Below are 19,122 nucleotides of genomic sequence, written 5' to 3'. Positions count from 1 at the left end.
TGACACTCTGTGGATCTATTAATCCATGAACACCACCCACCCCAATAGTCAGGGACCACCACTAGTGAGTAGTCCCATCTCTGGATCCAGGCGCCCTCCCTACTCTGTGGAAGCCAGTATCCTTGGAGCTCTTGTCCTCCTTCCTGTACTTTCCCTTCTCAGATCCAGCTCCTGTCCTGTTCACCATGCTTCACTCTGCATAATTCTGCACAGTTTCTCTGTCTCCTGTTGGGAATTTTGTGCTTCTCACCCAGAATCGCAGTTGGCTTTGTCTCAAGATGGCCACAGTGTTCCTGTCTGGCTGGCAGGGTACCTCTGCTCCTTATATCTCTGTGTTCACTATTTTCATTCCATTTCTTCTTCCAGTGAGTGTTTCATCTAATTCTTTATCCTTCCATTCGATGCTCCGGGTTCCAAGATTGTCATCTATATCTGTTTCACTTGGTTTCTTGGGTCTTTGCTGTAGAGCGACACATGGTGTGTCTGACTAAGCTACCATCTTGGGCTGTCTCCAGGAGTTATTTTAGATGGAGTAATCCAGGAAGACTTATCAAAGGAGATGACAGGTGAACTAAACCCGGAAGAATGAAAAGAAACCAGTGATGCCAAGGATCCAGGAGAGTTACATATATAATTAAGAACAATAAACAGAAGAGAGAGTAAGAGCAGTTGAAGTTCAGAAGAGCAGAATTAATTTTTGCTATAATTTTTTTAGAAGATAGATAAGCATCAGTAAAGGATGAGAGAGTTTTAAATATTTAGTTTTTTGCAGGGAGATTAAACAAAGTGTATCTCTGAATGGTAATAAAGATATGATTAAAACATATTCATTAAATCATTTGAGTTGACAGGAAAGAGTATATATTTAATAAGTCAAGTTAGTAATCAGTAATTTAATAAGCATTAACATGTACACAATTCTTACTAGGTTTTCATTAAAACATGCTAAAATTAGGTAATGATTGCTTTCGGATCACTTTCTTGTTCTTTGCTCATTTGTAGCTGTATGCTTTCATATCTTAATGAAAATGTTATAAAAGGGATGGCAAGGAAGATGAGGAGGTTTCATATGAAAAAGGGTAAGTTGGCATGATTAATACTATATTGGAGATAATATCTGAAGGAATTTAAATTAGGTTATAATGTAACTGAAGAGAAGGCTGTTACTTGACAGCTATAGAGGGTTTTTTTTTAATCATCCTGTGCGAAGGCTTGAAGGGGTGGTATGAGAGTGATGATGAGGAAGGGAACTAAGCAGGAAAGGGAAAATTTAATGGAAAGCAAGATGATAATGAGTAAAAAAAAAAATTGGATTAATTAATTATGTAACATAACTGATGGGGAGAACATAGTTATAGATTATAAGGTCACACAAAATAGGAAGGAAGATGATAAGCCACTTCAGAGTAAAGGAGTGAGAATCAGAAGGAATCTCTGAAAAAGAAGATTAAGGAATGACAAAACTCTAGTCTAAGGTTGGGCTCACAGGGAAACAAGTTGAAAAATTAAACATTAAAAAAATGAGAAGAAGCTGAAAGGAAAAAGGGAGAAACATTAAAAGAAAGGAAGGGTGTTGGAAACGGAAAAGCATGAAATAAAGTTGAATGTGGGGGGGTGGGTATAGGAAGAAGAAAGTCATTTCATAATTAAATGTTTAAGATCCTATGCTTTGAACAAGGACAGACCAATCTCTGCCTCCTACTAGTTACCTGACCTTTTGCAAATTTTCTAATAAGTGAAGTTGAGAAAATAATACGTCCTGTCACATGTAGTTGTACTGATTAAGTGACATAATGCATATAAAGCTGTTAACGCAATTCCTGCCATGTACAAACTTTTATAACTGTTAAGAACTTAATTATCTAGAGAACATTAGTTTTATGTTCTAGAATGCAAGATTTAATTTGTGTGTTTTCTAAAGCTTTGTTATATGTCATGTTCCATGCCTCAATCAAGTAAAATTTTAGTCTGAAAACATTATGGAAGGAAAAGAAAAAGCTTTGGCAACAGAATCATGTAAGTGGCTACCTGGGTTTGTGTTGGGGGGACATGATTGACAACAAACCCTCATGAGGGAACTTTTTAGAGTGATAGGAATACTCTATATCTGATTGTGATGAGGCTACATGACTCTACATTTGTCAAATATTAGAACTGTGCTCCTAAGTAATGTGAATTTTACTCAGTGTAAATTATACTTCAATAAATCTGACAAAAAATTATTGAAAATACACCAAATTAAAATTGATTTTTCACTCATCACCCAAATAGTACTAAATATTTGCTAATGGAAAAAATAGATAATTTACTTAATCTAATCAAATCCCAGGCAATTAAGACCCACGGTTTTCTCCAAAGATGGGGTTCCAGGGACCATGGCAATGGATGGGGTTGCCCTACAGCTTCATAGCACAGAGCAAAAGAAAAGATGACTACAGTGATTGACTTGGGAATCAATGAAAGGAATAAAGCTTTGAGTCTAAAGCAGTGGGCAAGAAACCAAGAAAGATCAAGAAAGGGATTTAGGGTTAACAGACAGTTCTAAAAACAGGAAGGACAGTTAACAAAGATAGGGATTCTGGATATTCATTGCTAATAACAAGTGTAGGAAGAACAGATATGAGAAGTAATTTTAACTTATTTTGAACACGTTGAGTTTTTAGGTGCTGATGGGGCATCCGTTTAGGGCTTATTTATTTATTTATTTAGTTAGTTAGTTAGTTAGGAGACAACTCCTACAGGGTCACTATGAGTCGGAATTGACTTGACATCAGCGAGTTTGGTTTTGGTGTTTTGGGAGATAGCTGGAAATGGAAGTCTTAGAGCTTACGGGAAAGGTAGGAGCTAAAGTAGATTTGTTAGCCATTAGTATTAAAGTGACAGTTGAAGCTATGGATTTAGATATAAAATCACTCAGAGATAGAATAAAAAGAGAAGATTAAGAAATGTGTGCATTTGATACTTGTGAAGAGAGTGCTTCTTGGCTCAAGTAGATATATGAGACTAAATGGGCAGCTCCTGTCCAGAGGCGAGATGAGGAGGAAAAAAGGGACAGGAGGTGGTTGAATGGACATGGGACATCTGGGGTGGAAAGGAGGAGTGTGCTGTCACATTATAGAGAAAGTAACTAGGGTCACATAACAATGTGTGTATGAATTTTTGTATGAGAAACTAAGTTGAACTGTAAACTATCACTTAAAGCACAATTTAAAAAATAGTGTACATTTGAAAGACAGGCTAAGAAAGATAAGCTAGCAAAATAGTCTGATAAACGGTATACTGAAGGAGCTTCAGAAAAGTGCAGGCACAAACTGTTGGAGAGAATATGAAGGATAGTGTAGTAATTGTATCAAATGCTGCAGGGAGGTGCAATAGAATGATGCTGAGAAGTTATCGCTGTATTTGTCAAATATGATATTGCTGGTGACCTTTAGGAGAGAAGTTTCACAATGTCAGGCTTAGCTACAGTACTAAATGGTGAGGTTTACTTTGTGAAATGTTACTATGAAATAAGAGCTAGAGCTCCAAGCAGAGTTTACAAAATAAACTAGCATTAACCAAACAATATGTTACATTTGACTCAATATTGGAGATAGAGTAAAAAGAGTTCTGTATTTGGGTATTCTTATTTTGTAGCTTAAATATATAAGGCTCACTTGTACAAACATAGATCCTCAAGCCATGTAAAAACTCATTTTTTTACTTGATACAAGGGTTTCACTTAAAAAACTTGCAATAGCAATGAATAATTGAAAGCTAGACTTGCTAATTGCACGTATTATAGATTTTTCTCTTGGGAGACTCAGTATAAGAACTAGCTTTAACAAAGGGGACTGGGAGGATTTTAGTTTGGAGTAGTTGAAAAATTAGGATCAAAAGCAATTTTTACTCTGCATTTCCTGAGAGATTTCTTTGGGTTAACAAACTCCTCTTTCAAAATGCAGTCAACATTTTGGATAATCAAGCCACATTGGTATACATTATATTAATCTATAATTTATTTTAGTACCTACATAGGTATTATTTTTATTTTACAGATTTAAAAATTGAAATTCAGATCATTTGAAACTGGAATTTAAATTGAAGCTATCTGGTGTGGCACCAGAACCCACATTCTTAACCTCAAGAGACAGGGTTTTACCTATTACAAGGTGACAGGTGTGGAAGTGTTAGAGCCAAGAAAGCTAAGCCAAGAGGGGGGACATTGTGCAGAGAACAATATAAGAGCAGTGTACGTCCTGGAGGGCTGAGAAGAGGAAAGCAGAAAAGGAGGGATTCAGAAAGGGAGATTTAATGTTAGACCAATTAGTCAACTTTACAGTTCCATTTAGGATCCTCAGTGTAACTGATTTTCCCGTGCAGTGTCCATTCTGATGTATCTTTGTCTAGTCCCCATGCTTCTTTCTCTGAGAGTGATCTTATCAAATTTTTATTCCTCTTTCTTCTCAGAATTGAACAGAACGGTTTCATGGGATTTCTTTATTTGGGAAACATTTATGATTCTTCTTTTTGAATTCAGAGAGTTGCTACATACTGCATGACATTAGTTACTCTGTATTAGTTATTCTTGTATACTTGAGCATTATCAGCATCTTTAGAAAAAGAAATATAGGTTGGTGTCCAAGCATGAGTACTACTTAATATCAATACATCTAAACATTTCCTTTTCTCATTTTAAATAATTATTGCAACTTAATGGTGATCCCAATTTAATGAAAAATTTTAATGTCACTTCTTAAAATTTTTATTTAGCCAACGTAGATAAAATTATAAACTTAATATGCTTCTTTCCTTTTAATCATAAGGTCGTTTATATCTTGGGTCACTAATTTCATTCCACTTCATAACCAAATACATAACCATTTTTTAGGATGATCATCATGGATTTATGGAGGACATTACTATTACAAATCACTTCTCTATTTTTTCTTGCATCAGAATTCCATGTCATAGTTGTAATTTATCATCATTTAATGTATTTTAGTGATTTAAATTTCAATATCAAAATTTTATTTTTCACTCCATGTTTTCTCAGTTTAATTTTCCAGGCACAGTATTACCATCTTATTTGACATGCCCGTTGTTGCAACATGACACTACCTCCAAAGGCAATTTAAAGATTTTACACCTTTTATGCATACCATCATTGAAAATACGAAGTGAAATATCGTATCTAACAACTGATTTCTTTATTGTCTGCTTGCTAATTTTGCCCTATTTATTTTAATGTTCTCTATGTATCGTAAGCCCTTCATGACTCTGCTATTCTTGGAGGAGGAACAAGCTAGGTTCATTTTTCCACATATTGATTATGGTTTGGGGGACATAATCATATGTGTGTGGATCCTTTTAAGAATATAAATAATATAGCAGAGTTCTACTGTGATTGATTTTTCATTCCTTGTCTGCCTCAGTTAGAAGGTACAATGTATCTCTAATATTCTCAAAAATATTTTATATTACCATTATGCAGGCCCGTAAAACAAAACTAGGCTAAATGGGCACACCAGCCCAGGGGTAAGGATGAGAAGGCAGGAGGGGACAGGAAAGCTGGTAATGGGGAACCCAAGGTGGAGAAATGAAGAATGTTGACATGTCATGGAGTTGGCAACCAATATCACGAAAAATATGTGTACTAATTGTTTAATGAGAAGCTAGTTTGTTCTGTAAACCTTCATCTAAACAAAATAAAAAGTATAATTAGAAAAAGGAAAAAAAATAAATAAAATGTTTACAGTTGTACTAAATCATTTCCAGCTTACTGCTATCAAGAAAGTGGCTGTCTTGCCATGCTCCATTGTGAATGTTAGATATGTTATTAGTCTGAGAATTTTAAGTTTGAAATAAATTTCCTACGTGGCCACTAAAAAATATATATATATTTTACCATTTTAATGTCATAGCTACTAGGACTTAAATTTAACAAATACAATCTAACAGTCCTAAAAATACCAAAATAAAAAATAAGAAGGAATAAGTATAAACAAATAGCAAATATTATAAGAATTGTTTTGGGGACTTATATTTTTGGGTTTTCATTTTTATTAGTTATATAACTTAGGTCAAACATGTATGATCTTCATTATTATCTATATTTCTTTACGAGGCTATTCTTTGTGAGGTGGTTATAATTTTTCATGTAGAAAAAAACCTGTAGACTTTAATTAAACAATTTCACAAATAAACTATTCTGACTAAAAATTTCACATGTGTTTTGGAATCATACCATGACAAATTTTTAATAAGAATTTGAAGTATAAATAATAAAGCCAAATAAAATTTGGAATGCAGAGATCTCAATTTTAATGTCATGTGGACACTTAGGTAATTGTTTAGTTATAGCATAATGAGTGTGCTCTATTATATGAGTTTCTAATATATGTAAGAAAAGTTATATGGGTCTGTTTCTTGGCATAGGTCTTATCTCAGTTTTTATCTGATGGATATTTTTATTTGATGTTAAAATTAACATTATCAGCAATTCTGAGAACATTTAATTTTCTATTTCTGAATGAACATAAATGTAAAGATGAATTTGAATTTATTTATCGTATTTCTTTCTAATCTTTTACCCAGTCTTGTGATATGTGTATAAGTAGATGTAAATCTACTAAATTTTAGTAGATTAAAATTTTTATGGCTAAGGTAGTTAAGCCCCAATGTAGAACAGAATGGTCTTTGATAATTTTTATCATACCAAAACATAGTAAGATGGGGACAAGAAATGTTACATATACAAAGGGTAGTAATGTGTGTTACTGTATGAATTGTTTCCCTCTTAATATAGTTATTAAAATATCAGGAAAAAAGGCAGAATATTCCAAAGTACATAACACATGAGGGATTGTTTGTTAGCCCTATGAATCTGGCTCATGTTTATATCTTTTATCAATAGTTATACGTTTTACTGCACTTTCTTAGAAGTAATTTTAAAAATAACCATTGTATTCCTTCTCTGAAGGACTTTACATTTTAAGATTTAGACTACCCTCTAAAATGTATCTTGTGTTTTAGGAATTGTAACTAACAAGTTAAAAAAATAAGTTATTAGAAAATAATACTTTGTTTTAAACATGATACAGCAGAAAAAATGTATGTAGTGAAACCAGTAGCACTTTAGCTAATCTAAAACATCCATCTAGATTAGATCACCTTAAGACTCTTTTTCCTGGGCAGTTTCTAGTTTAATGAACTTTGCAACACAGTCATTTCTCTCTATGGCTCTCTCTCTGATTTCCTCCCTCTTTCTTCCCTTCTTCACTTCATTACCCCCCCCCCACCCATTATACACATACACGTGAATACACATATATCCTGTAAAGAGAATTTTAATGCAATACCAGGGCAAGCATTAAAAATATTTAGAACACTTTACATTGTACTAATAAGATAGGTATGCTAATATAAAACAACAAGCACTTAAACATCATTTAACTTCAAAATCAAACAAATCAGAGAAAGTATACAGAGTGGGAGAAAGCACAAAGATTATGTGATCAAAAACTACTCATTTTCCAGATCATGTCCAGAAAGGTGAAATGAAGTGTTTACAGTTACAGAGCTGTGAACCCAAGAATTGAACCCAAATTTATCTATTAAAACAGTGCTATTTTTAAGATTTTCTTCAACCTCCTACATGTCATTACCCAAATTTTGCATTTGTCGTATTACCCCTCCCCAACAATCTGCCTGGCATCATCTACACCCTTTTTTTTTTTTCTTTTAGATGTTGGTGAAATACAGAGAATTTAATGGGTATTCCATTTTTTCCTATATAAAGCTATTTTGACATGCATATACATTTTTAGGTAATTAAAGGTTGAAGCTGTTGGAATACTACTTCATTTTTCTTCATGTGAATCAAAGAAAAAAATAAGTATTTTGAGTCTGAAGTTAGGTTTAAAGTTTGATGCTAATCTTCAGCCTTGGGAGCTTTTAAAGTACACATTTGTAGCATAATCAAATATTACACAGTATCTGCAAAATCAGAGATCCATGTAGTTTCAAAGCACCATCAACTCTGCAGTGGTTACCTCCACTGCCTTCTCAATGCACAAAACTCTAATCTTACCCCATGGGCCAAGTACATCCTGATTTTTAATGCTAAAACTAAAAATGGTGCTAAATCCAAGTCTTCTGAATGATGACATCTCCGTAAGTCTGTTCACTGAATTTACATAGGTGTCAATAACAGACACTCTGAATTTCCTTCGATCCCTAGATCACTCCTAAGAACGTATGCCTCCAAATTGCTCTAATATCTGAAGCTGTGTTCCTTTCAGTTACAGTTTCTTCTTGACTGCAGGGAAAGGAGACTGTGAGATTTCTCTATAGCAGCTCTCTTGGAGAATTATTTAATGAATAAGGCAGAGATTTAATAGAGAAACAATGGGTACGCACAGTAACAGGTAACCTAAATATCTAAAATAGATTGTTAAGGTTTAGAATATAATTCAAAAGGCTATTTCTCATCATTATGAGCCTCAATAGGTAGCACAAACATTTTCTAAGTTTCTGACACTTTTATTTTTTATGTAATGGCATGTTTCATTTAGGCAGACATTAAGTTCAGGTTTCCTACATACCTGGGAGAAAAGGAGATCATTTTAATAGTAAACACATTAAAAACAAAGTGAAATCTATTTCTTGTCATTCTACATTCGTCAGTTCCTAGTGACAACACGAAAATTTTCCACAATAGGAAAATCCTCCACATTGATTGATTTAGAAATAAATATTCCTCAAAACATCTGTATCTCAATTGTACAATTAAGATTAAATTTCTTGTTAATCTTTTAAAAATTATTTCTGCTGGCCCTAGCCTTAATAGTGAAATAATCTGGTATATAATTCATAATTTTTATGAATATATTTTTCCATACTTTTTCTAAATGTAATTTGTTCCACTTTTATTTCTTGTATTACATATATTTTTAGCAAATATTTTAGCTAGCAAAAATTGTCCTTTATTAAGAAGTTCTAGTATAGAATATATAAAGTTCTAATATAAAAATATCTTAAATGCCTTATAGGCAAGTGATTATGAAGAAATGATTTTAAAGTACCTCTTAAAAGTTTTGCTGCATAGTGTGTTAAGTCCACATTTGAAAAAAACCAATGTGAAAAAATGTTTTTAGTGACAGTTCACTTTTTGTGTTAATATTTATAAAAATTCGAAAGATTGGCAATGTATTTGAAAGTGTTATTATGTAGTGTTTTCAGTCAGTACATTTACATGCTTTTATTTAACAAATAAATATAATGTTCTTAGATAAATTCAGTAGTGAATTTTTGTACATTTGCATTTTAAAAATTATTTAGGATTTATTTCCAAAGCTTTTTAGCAAAGCATGGCAAAAGCCATATGTTTTTCAAATATGATTATTTGACTCTTCTTCAAATAAACACTATATTTGGAGTGATTTTTTAAATAACATCTGTCTTTTTTAAAAACAATTTATAGTCATTGTAGAAATTTTATAAACTACATATTAGCCAAAATAAGAAAGCAAGTACACTTGTACTTACTTCCACTATCCAGTGTGATAACAACTGCGAACATTCTGGCGTATAAATCTTTAAATCTATCTGGTTTAGTCCCTCTCTTTGTTTTTAATGTAGGCTATATACATAGCGATATAGTTTTAAATCTGCCATTTTAATCTGTTTTTATAGTTACTAATTGCATTATCTTTATTTTGTATATATTTCACCATCCTCATTTTTTATGGCTGCATAGTTTTCTATAGATATACTATAACGCAGTTAACTAATCCCCGATTTTAACACAGAATTTTCTCCTAGCCTTCACAATTATTAAACATTGTGCAGTGAATACTCTTGTACATACATATTTTCACACTGACTTACTTCTTTCAGAAAAGATCTGGGAAGTAGAATTTCAGGTGCAAAAATATTGCCATTTTCAAGTCTTAAAGACTCAACACCTGAACAATATGTTTTTTCACAGATATTAAGTATTGAAAGAACAGTTAAAATTTAATAAAATCAAGGACAGTATTTCCTTTTTTCAAAATAAAAGTATAACATGATATAAAATATTATATATTTTTAATTATTTCATGAGTCATTTTAATGATTTCTGTACTTAGTCCTCTGGCTCTTGGAAGACATCAATAAGTTGTTTCTTTTATAGTCTAACCCAATCTATCTAGATAAGAAATGTGATAGCCACGCTTTCTGATCTGTAATTATCACCTCAAAGTGAGAAAATACCTGCATATACCAATATCTTTTTCTTTATTTCCCTTCACTTGGTACATGCCTAAATGATTAATTTAACATGTAGAGATTACACTAATCTAGCCTTTAGCTTTCTTCATTTTAAATAGGTTATTTCTCTCACTCCTATCATTGTCTATATCCTCTTTTTTTTTTTTTCCCCACATTTTTCTGCATTACTTTTTCTTAGAATAAAAGATTGTAACCTGGCATTCAGTAGAATAGTTATCAAAAGTAATTTTTTCCTTTTTTCAATGGTTTGGTGAAATATAGTTGGTTTAAAAAATGTCCCTTCTGTATAAGTAATATACTTCTTTAGCTGGAAATAGAAAAACTTCTTGGATAATACTGTATGTTTAGATCACATTTTTCCATATATTTATATATATTTTGAAGATCAATTAGATTTGTTAACTCTATACTTTAAATCTATATTGTTATCAATTATTTGGGTGGTTTTAACAGAAAACAGTTTGGGGTTGGGAATCTTCCACGTATTAATTATAACTTGATATTGGCACAGATACCTTTAAATTGTAAATAGAACTAGAAAACAAATTTAATATGTACCTTTAAAAAGATAGAGTTTGGAGTAAATACTCAATTGTGAAATGCAAATTTTAATGATCATTCTACAACTTTTTAATATATCATTTTACTAAAAGTATGAACGATATAAATGTTTTCTAACCTCAAATTATTTCAACGCAGATCTTAGTTTTGTGACTACATATACTAATTAAAGAAAAAAGAATGCAAGATGTGCTTATTTTCATCAGAAACCCTCATGAAACAGAGAGCCACTTAGTGAAATTTTTTATCTCAATTAAAGACTTTTTTTACCCCAGGCTTAATAGTTATATGGAGTCCCCTGGGTGGCACTAATTGTTAAGTGCTAGGCTACTAATCATGAAGATTGGTGCTTCAGGTACACCCAGAGATGCCCTGAAAGAAAGGTGTGGCAGTCTACTGAAAAATCAAATATTGAAAACCCTACAGAGCATAGTTCTACTCTGACAACATGGTGTCTCCATGAGTTGCAATCAACTCTACAGCAGCTGGTTTTTACTGTTTTGAAATATTTTTATAGACACAGAAGAAAGAGAGGGAAACTTTTTAAAATCACTAAATTAGCCACAAGAATTTGGGATACCAACCGATGCAGTTTCTGGATTTAAATAAGACTTACAATCTTAGAGTTCCATTATGTCTATAATTGCAAGTTTTCTAATTTTTTTTCTGAGTTTAAGGGTTCTTTTTTTGATCTTAGATATTGGGCTTAAGAGTTTTCCCTCTTAAGATTCCCAGATTTGAGCATTTTCAGATCTGAAGATGGATCACCGAGTCAGCAGTCCTTCCCTTCTGATCACTGTTCTGCTTCCTTTTGGAATTGCCTCACTGCCAAACTTGTATTACTGCTTCCAAAAAGTGTAGGTTAATGGGTAGCCAGGAGCTGCTGTGTGTGTGTGTGTGTGTGTGTGTGTGTGTGTGTGTGTCTGTTAGGAAGAGCAAACTTACAGCTATTACTGTTTGAAGTGCCCTGCAGTGAAGGTGTACTGATATTCTTTGTAGTTCTCAGTACAGCATAGTACCACCTAAGAAAATACTGGCTTGCTGCCAGCTAATTGGGTGATTTCCACCTACATCTTTGGATGAAAATAGCCACCTGTAACTTAACTTTTTTTTTTTAACTTGCATGCCATAGCAACATTGTAAATATGACTTTAACTTGTTAGACACGTTAAGCAGCCTTTTTAAGTTCAAAATAACCAGAAAATTAGTTTATTGATTTACGGATGAGAAAATCTTATAAGTGGCTTGTATCAAAATAAATAGTTTATGGAATATGTGGTAAGATTTTAGGAAACACATTAAATCAGGATCCACAAAATATTGAATTTTTTAATGCAATGACCAAGAATGGACCAAGAGCTTTCAAATTGAGAAAAACAAACCATTTGAGATGTTTATGAATTCTGGCATATCCACATTTGACTTTTTATTCTCTGCCTTGAAAATTTTAGAATGAAAAAAGGCCTTGTATAATTTTAAATGCATTAGTAGGAAAGTGAACGAGAGAAGCTTTGATGAAAATGTCATTTATTAACTAGAAATGCTAAAATTGATGGAATCCAGGAGGACTTGAGTACAGGGCCATTTCCAGCATAATTTAAATCAAACCCGATATTTATGATGAAACAAGAAATCACATTTTTTTCTTAATTTACTTAGTTAATAATTTACCTTATACCAAAAAGAATTTGAGGAAACCTGAATTTTACAGTTGAATACATTAAAAGATTATCATTTCAATGAATAGACACAAACATGTGCAAACTTTTGTTGTTAATGTGTTCATCCAGGAAATCTGATAGTCTCATTGACCTTTCAGTCAAAATTTATTGCACTTTGAAAATACTTTGATATTTGATTTGATTTTGAACATATCATGACTGTAATTTCTTCAGCATACTCAAATTACAAAATCAAACCACTAAGATGTCTTCTGTAATAAGCAGTGTTATCACATATAAGGATATGAATTTTAGAGATTTCTAGATAAATTTACCTCCTAAAACTGTAAAACAGCATTTTCCAAAATGTGTTTTCTGAGACTATTTTAACAATATATTAATAGATAATAGGTAGGGGAAAAAAGGTGAGCCTTCAGTTGTCAAAAGATTGTTCTTTTTTGCAGGATTTCAGGGCCTTTTATATGCAAATTTGTGCTGTGAATCTGAGAGAAAGAGAGAGGAGAGTGAACAAAAACCTGTCTCTTTATCATTTTCATTTATTTTCCTTTAATATAAGCATACAGCAAAGGACATTGAAGTTGAAAGAAAACTTAGAAACTATGTAGTCCATTCCTCAACCAGTGAAAAGCTCTTCTGCTTTGCATTGATTTCTCTAAATTGTTTTTCATTCCAAGAAAGAAAGAAAAAAAAAAGATTGTTTGCTTGAAACCAAAATTTGTCATTGAAAATATCATTTCTTTTATTTCTGGATTGTTTTTATTAGAGTAAAGAACCAACAAAGAAATATTAACTTGCTGGTGAAGAATCTCCTATGATGGATCTCTTTATCAATAAGAGACTTTCCTCTCTAAGGATATTATTGTTAGTGGAGTCTTTTCTTTATGGGAATAGGTTGATAAAAATGGAGAAAAGGAATGGAAGTCTTTATATGGGCCAAATAATTTTTGAGGGAGACTTGTCTGCCTACTGTTTATTCCAAGGATTAGCTTCCTAGGAAAACTTTCCTCCAACGGTAGTTAATGCTGTACTTACCCTAATTTATTGGCTTTGTTCACTGAGGTAGTATCTTGAGAATCCATTGGTTAATGCTGTAACCAAGAACTTTTCTGTTTAAGGACCATTTATAAATGATGACTGGGTCTGGAGATGAAAGATATGTTTGATATTGTAATTTAATTGGTAACATATTTAAATGGTATCACTCTTTGTAGCTTTGTTTGCTTAGACAGCAAATATAGATTTTTCCCCTTAGACCTTCCAGTGGCCTGTTAAGTATAAATGATGTTACATGAACTTGATTCTACCTAAGTTTTAAATGCTTTCTAAGGAGAAAAGCTCTTTTACAAGCAATATTAAATCAGTAGTCAGAAAACTATGGCCCACAGGCCAAATCCAGCCCACTGCCCGTGTTATAAATAAAGTTTTATTGAAACACAGCGACATTGATTTGTGTATGCATTGTCTATGGCTACTTTCATGCTACAATGACAGAGTTGCAACAGAGACTGCATAGTCCGTAAAGCCTAAGACGTTTACTATCTGGCCCTTCACAGAAAAAGAAAACACTTGCCAATCCCTGCCAGTGTATCACATTACTACCTAGTAATCAAAAATAATTTAATGTAGGTTCCATAGGAGGTTGATATCTAGAAAATAGTCTAAATATTAGAAAATGTATATATAAATATGTGTGTATGTATCTGTATCTATACCTATATCTCTGTCTCTATCTATCTATGTATTTATCTTATGTGTTTAAACTTCTTTTATTGGTGCTATTCAGTGGAGGTACAAACATTCCAAAATTGTATTTTAATAGACTATTAGACATTTATAGTTGACTACATTTCATATTTGTATCGTAGAGGCACTCACCTGTTTTTATATCAACATGATGTTTATATTACCTATGTTCAAATTTGGCACAATTAATCAACTCGTTATTAAAATTTCACCATTAAAAGGAACAAATTACCTCACTTTATTCAATAGTTGATTTAAGTTTGCTGGTATATTTAGACGTCCTATAATGTAAGCTTTTTAAATGTTCTTTTAAGATTTTCTTAGTCCTTTTTGAAACTTTCTTTCCGTTTTCATTTATCTTAATTAACTGATTTTTATTTAAAATTTGCTACTGACAAAAATGATCTATTATGCAATGAGACTTTTGCAGAGCAGAGAGTAATAATTAAGCATTAAAACTGGAGAGAATACTATAACCTTTGATTATACTGGTCCATTTTTCACTCTTTTCCTTTATGCCATTTTAAAATCAGGTGAGTATTAAAATACCTATTTTTGAATAGGCACACTTTTTTCCAGATATCTTTACTGTACTTTTAAAGTTATGATCTTAAGCAAGGGGTATATATGTATATGTTTACATTCCTGCCTACACACACAGTTCTTGTGAATTTACATGACAGCGTGTTATTATAGATACGCACTTGATCCTACTAAGCTAGGATTATTTTTCCCAATTTGTAGATTTTTAGTATACAATTGAGATTTTTTTTTCCATTCTACCTATTTATGGGAAATGGAATTTTCCTATAAAAATCTCTTTAATAAAAATCATAAATATTCTTTGAAATCGCTTTTTCATACTTGCTAAGACTTGCTAACTGAATTTAGTTCTTGTTCTAACCTAAGTTTTTAAAGGCACTCTTGATATCTATAATTGATGCATTTTGAGGTAGCACATGTTACAGAGGGCATTAATCTTTTTTTTTTTTTTTAAATAGGCTTACCATTTCACTTTCTCAGCTTCTTTTTTTTTTTTTTTTTAATCGTCCTTTAGGTGAAAGTTTATAGCTCAAGTTAATTTCTCACACAAAATTTATACACATATTGTTATGCAACCCTAGTTGCAAACTTTCTCAGCTTCCTGCATTCTGATTTTCTTGGTATATTTTCTGACTTGGCTTCAGTAGTACTTTGTGACTTTACTGAGATGGTATTTTTTCGGGAGTATTATTCCAAGCACCTCTCTCTTGATACTAGTTCTAGAAAATTCAAGTTCGAAAGTGCCTGATAACTGCATCCGCATATATGCTGGGGCAACCCGCATTAATGCAAGGACTACATTTATGATAATCTTTTCCAAATGCTGTTCTAAAATTGTATTTGAAACCAGTTACACTTATAACTTTATTTCCAGCAATCAAATCACACTTAGATGAATTAAAAGCCAAAGTTCTTATAATACAATATTATTGTTGTCAAATTTATGTACTGTCAGATATATCATATTCTCCAGGACATAAACATACCAGAAAGTGTTTCCTATCTATTGAAGATTTATTGTCTTCCCTTGAAATTTGTTTACATTTCTATTCAGTTTAAAATTATTTTACATATTGAATAATCATGCTTTTATTCACCAAGTTGCATATTTTAAGTAAATCTAGAAAAATAAGACATTTAATTTGTACATACTTCTTGGAGTGAAAGTAAATATCAGCCTAGTATTTCTTTTTTTATACATCCTGTAAGTAGGGCTCAGAAATAAGAACTGAACATTAATTTTATGGATTTTTTTCTACTCGATAGGTGCTATGGATATAGAGGAGAGAAATCGCCAGATGAAAATTAACAAATACAAACAGGTAGCCGGATCAGATCCCAGACTGGAACAAGATTACCATTTGAAGGCAAGATGTTTTTCTTTTTAAAAGTTGTAAAACAATCACTTAATCATATGAAGTCGTTCTATTCTCTTAAACTGCTAAATGCAGATTAGTCACACATGAACGTATAATGATAATGGCCCCATGATATTAACTGCTAAAATTTATAATGTGTTTACATACTAACCCTTCAGGAGAAAATTTGCCTTAATAAAAAAAACACACATTATTATATAATATAGATGATTAAATATATGAAAGTTATAAATGAGCTGAAGAACAAATCATCTGAAGAAAAAAAACAAACACCCTTAAAAAGGTTTAGGGAGAACTTCCATGATTTGCAATTTTCTTACATTTAGATTTTGTTACACTATTTTAATTGAATCTGGCTTGTGACTGATTTATTAAAACAAAATACATACTCATGAGGTGTTGTTAGGAGTTGAAAAGGTTTTTAATGAGACTTTTTGAACTATTTTTTAGGAGTAAGTTGAGGTATGAGGTTTGCCAAGGGAGGAAAAAGTATTATTTAATTGCTCTTGCCCTTCATTGCCTTTATTTTCCAAACATTTTTAGGTTCATGATCTAATTCATGGCCAAAGTTATAAAAACACTTTACTCCGATGCACCTATTTAAGGTTTAATTTTAAAAATGAGAATAGCGAAACTTAGAACATTTAGCTATTATATGCTCTACAATTTAGTAATTTAATTATTGCAGGCATCTGGTATTTGTGGTTTGCAGTTTGTGTTTTTATATACCGCCCCCCCCCAAAAAAAAACAAGCCAAACCCACTGCCATCAAGTCGATTCTGACTCATAGTGACCCCATGGGGTTTCCAAGGCTGTAAATCCCTACAAAAGCAGACTGCCACATATTTCTCCCACGAAGCCACTGGTGGTTTCAAACCACCAACCTTTCGGTTAGCAGTCGATTGCTTTAACGACTACGCCACCAGGGCTCGTTGGATGTTTGTATACTTAAGTCTATTTTATCCTTACCTACTTGGCCTTCAGTTTCTCTCCATCACGTGCCATTCCTTGGTAACGTCAAGATTTATTAAGTAAAGCATAATTGAGTATGTTGGAATTGCATATGTAGTAGGTGGCAGCAGTTTCTAGTGACTCTGCTAATATAACCCAGGGTAAGCAGAAATGCTTACATCAACATCTGCTCCCAAACCACCAATCTCTTCCCCAAATTTACATGAATACTGAGAAGGTGAGTACAGGATTGCTCATCAGAGATTTCTGGTGTATTGGAAATAGAACAGACCTAAAGCCAGAGAGGTAATTTTAAGTCAAACAGAAATAGCCTTGGTTTTACTCAGCAGGTTCTAAATTTCAAGAATTTTTTCTCTAAAATGAAAATATGAATAGTTTCAAAAAGGTACAGTGAAATTCATAGAGAATAATATTTCAGGTACACACATAACCTTTTGAGCAAAACACAACTTTATTTTGTCCCACTGCAGATTATCTTTGTTGAGTTGTCTATCACCTTATCCTCCCTAAATTGACCTTCGTCTTTCATGGGTCAAAGGGAAAATTACAGAGGATTCGTCTTCAGAAATGATATTTATGCCTTCCCACATGTTTTTTTTGGTATTTCTTCCTAATGCTAAATAGATACACCTGACCTTTTTTGGCATCTGTAATGCTCTATTCTCTCATCTATTCATTTTATATAATCCAAAAACCAAGGCATGAAGTCCTAATTAAATAAGTTATTAAAATTTCTGTAAAACATGTTGTTAGACAGCACAAATTTATTTGTGTGTTTGTTTATTTGTTTGTTTGTTTATATCCCACTGTGCTTCTGGAAAGAATGTAGATGATTTATCAAAATACATGTAATATTCTCGTAATTTTATCAAAAAAGAAATGAGTATCAAGGGAAAATAAGGTCAGAACAAAACAGGATAACACCAGAAATAAACAAGTTTATGAACAGAAAATGCATAGTATGAGATCTTATACGCCTGATATAGTTGAGGCATGTATTTTGACCCTGAGCTTCCTAGCAAGCAACAAAGGCAGAAGAGGAAACTTGATCAGTCATGTGATTTACAATGCTGACACAATAAAAACAAATCAGTTCCTTATAAGCAATACCAAAGAGTCCTGTTAGAGATACCTGATATAAATTTATTACAGGGGATTGACAAAAGGAATACTATAGGCAAATCTAACCATTTTTTTAAAAAGCAAGTTTTGGATGTACTCCAATTCATGATAAATGAATGCTTAAAGCTTCAAAGTTTTATAGCACTGACATAAATCATTTCAGATTGGAAATATTTTAAGTCTTCGTAAAAGGCTAATACTAAGCAATATAATTTCCTAAGTATTCCCTAAGGCAGTGATTTTGAAAGCGTGGTTCTCAGGACAGCACGAGTATTACCTCGTAACTTTTAGAACGCAATGCGTTGGGGTCCCTCCAGACCTACTGAATCAAAAATTCTAGGGGTGGGGCCTGGCAGTCTGTGTTTTAACAAGCCCATCAGGTGATTCTGATGTAGACTAATGTTTGAGAACCACTGCGCTGAAGTGAACTGCTTGTAAGATGTATTCCTAAGTAACTGAATGACTTGACTTGCTATATTAGGGCCAATAGTGGATGATGTCATCCAAAATAGTGACTCCTTTTTTGAGAATAGCTATTGAATATCGAACACTTATTCTGTGCTCTGTTGCTGGGGTTATGCATCCAGCTTACCCAAAACTGCAATCAAGTCATTAAGTTACACATTTTTTAAAGAAGGCAAAGTACAACCTTACTTTGTCCCACTGCAAATTATCTCTGCTGAGTTGTTTATCACCGTATCCTCCCTAGGTTGACCTTCCTCTCTTATAGGTCAAAGGGAAAATTAAACGATTCCTCTTTAGTCAGTAATTTCCATACTAACAGTTCCTCAGATTAAAAATTTGAACAGCAACTTTCTGTTTCTAATGATGGAAATCTAGCTTATATTTCCATTGTTTACTTCGTT

The 19,122-nt window shown here is 32.5% G+C and overlaps 1 protein-coding gene across 20 annotated transcripts in view; it reads left to right on the top strand.

The window, feature by feature from the left end:
• The window catches only part of RIMS2 (regulating synaptic membrane exocytosis 2), a 647,068-nt gene that overhangs the window by 478,219 nt on the left and 149,727 nt on the right, over positions 1–19,122 (top strand). For 5 of the 20 annotated variants that reach the window (XM_023726000.1, XM_023725998.1, XM_023725999.1 and 2 more), the window contains one exon: positions 16,050–16,150. The exons of the other annotated variants lie outside the window; for them this stretch is intronic. In XM_023726000.1, the coding sequence (XP_023581768.1) occupies positions 16,050–16,150 (101 nt within the window). The remainder of the gene's footprint in view (positions 1–16,049; positions 16,151–19,122) is intronic. 20 annotated transcript variants of the gene reach the window in all.

Source organism: Trichechus manatus, unplaced genomic scaffold (assembly GCF_000243295.1).
Source record: "Trichechus manatus latirostris isolate Lorelei unplaced genomic scaffold, TriManLat1.0 scaffold00009, whole genome shotgun sequence".
Classification (NCBI taxonomy): domain Eukaryota; kingdom Metazoa; phylum Chordata; class Mammalia; order Sirenia; family Trichechidae; genus Trichechus; species Trichechus manatus.
This window is presented reverse-complemented; position numbering and strand designations above follow the sequence as displayed.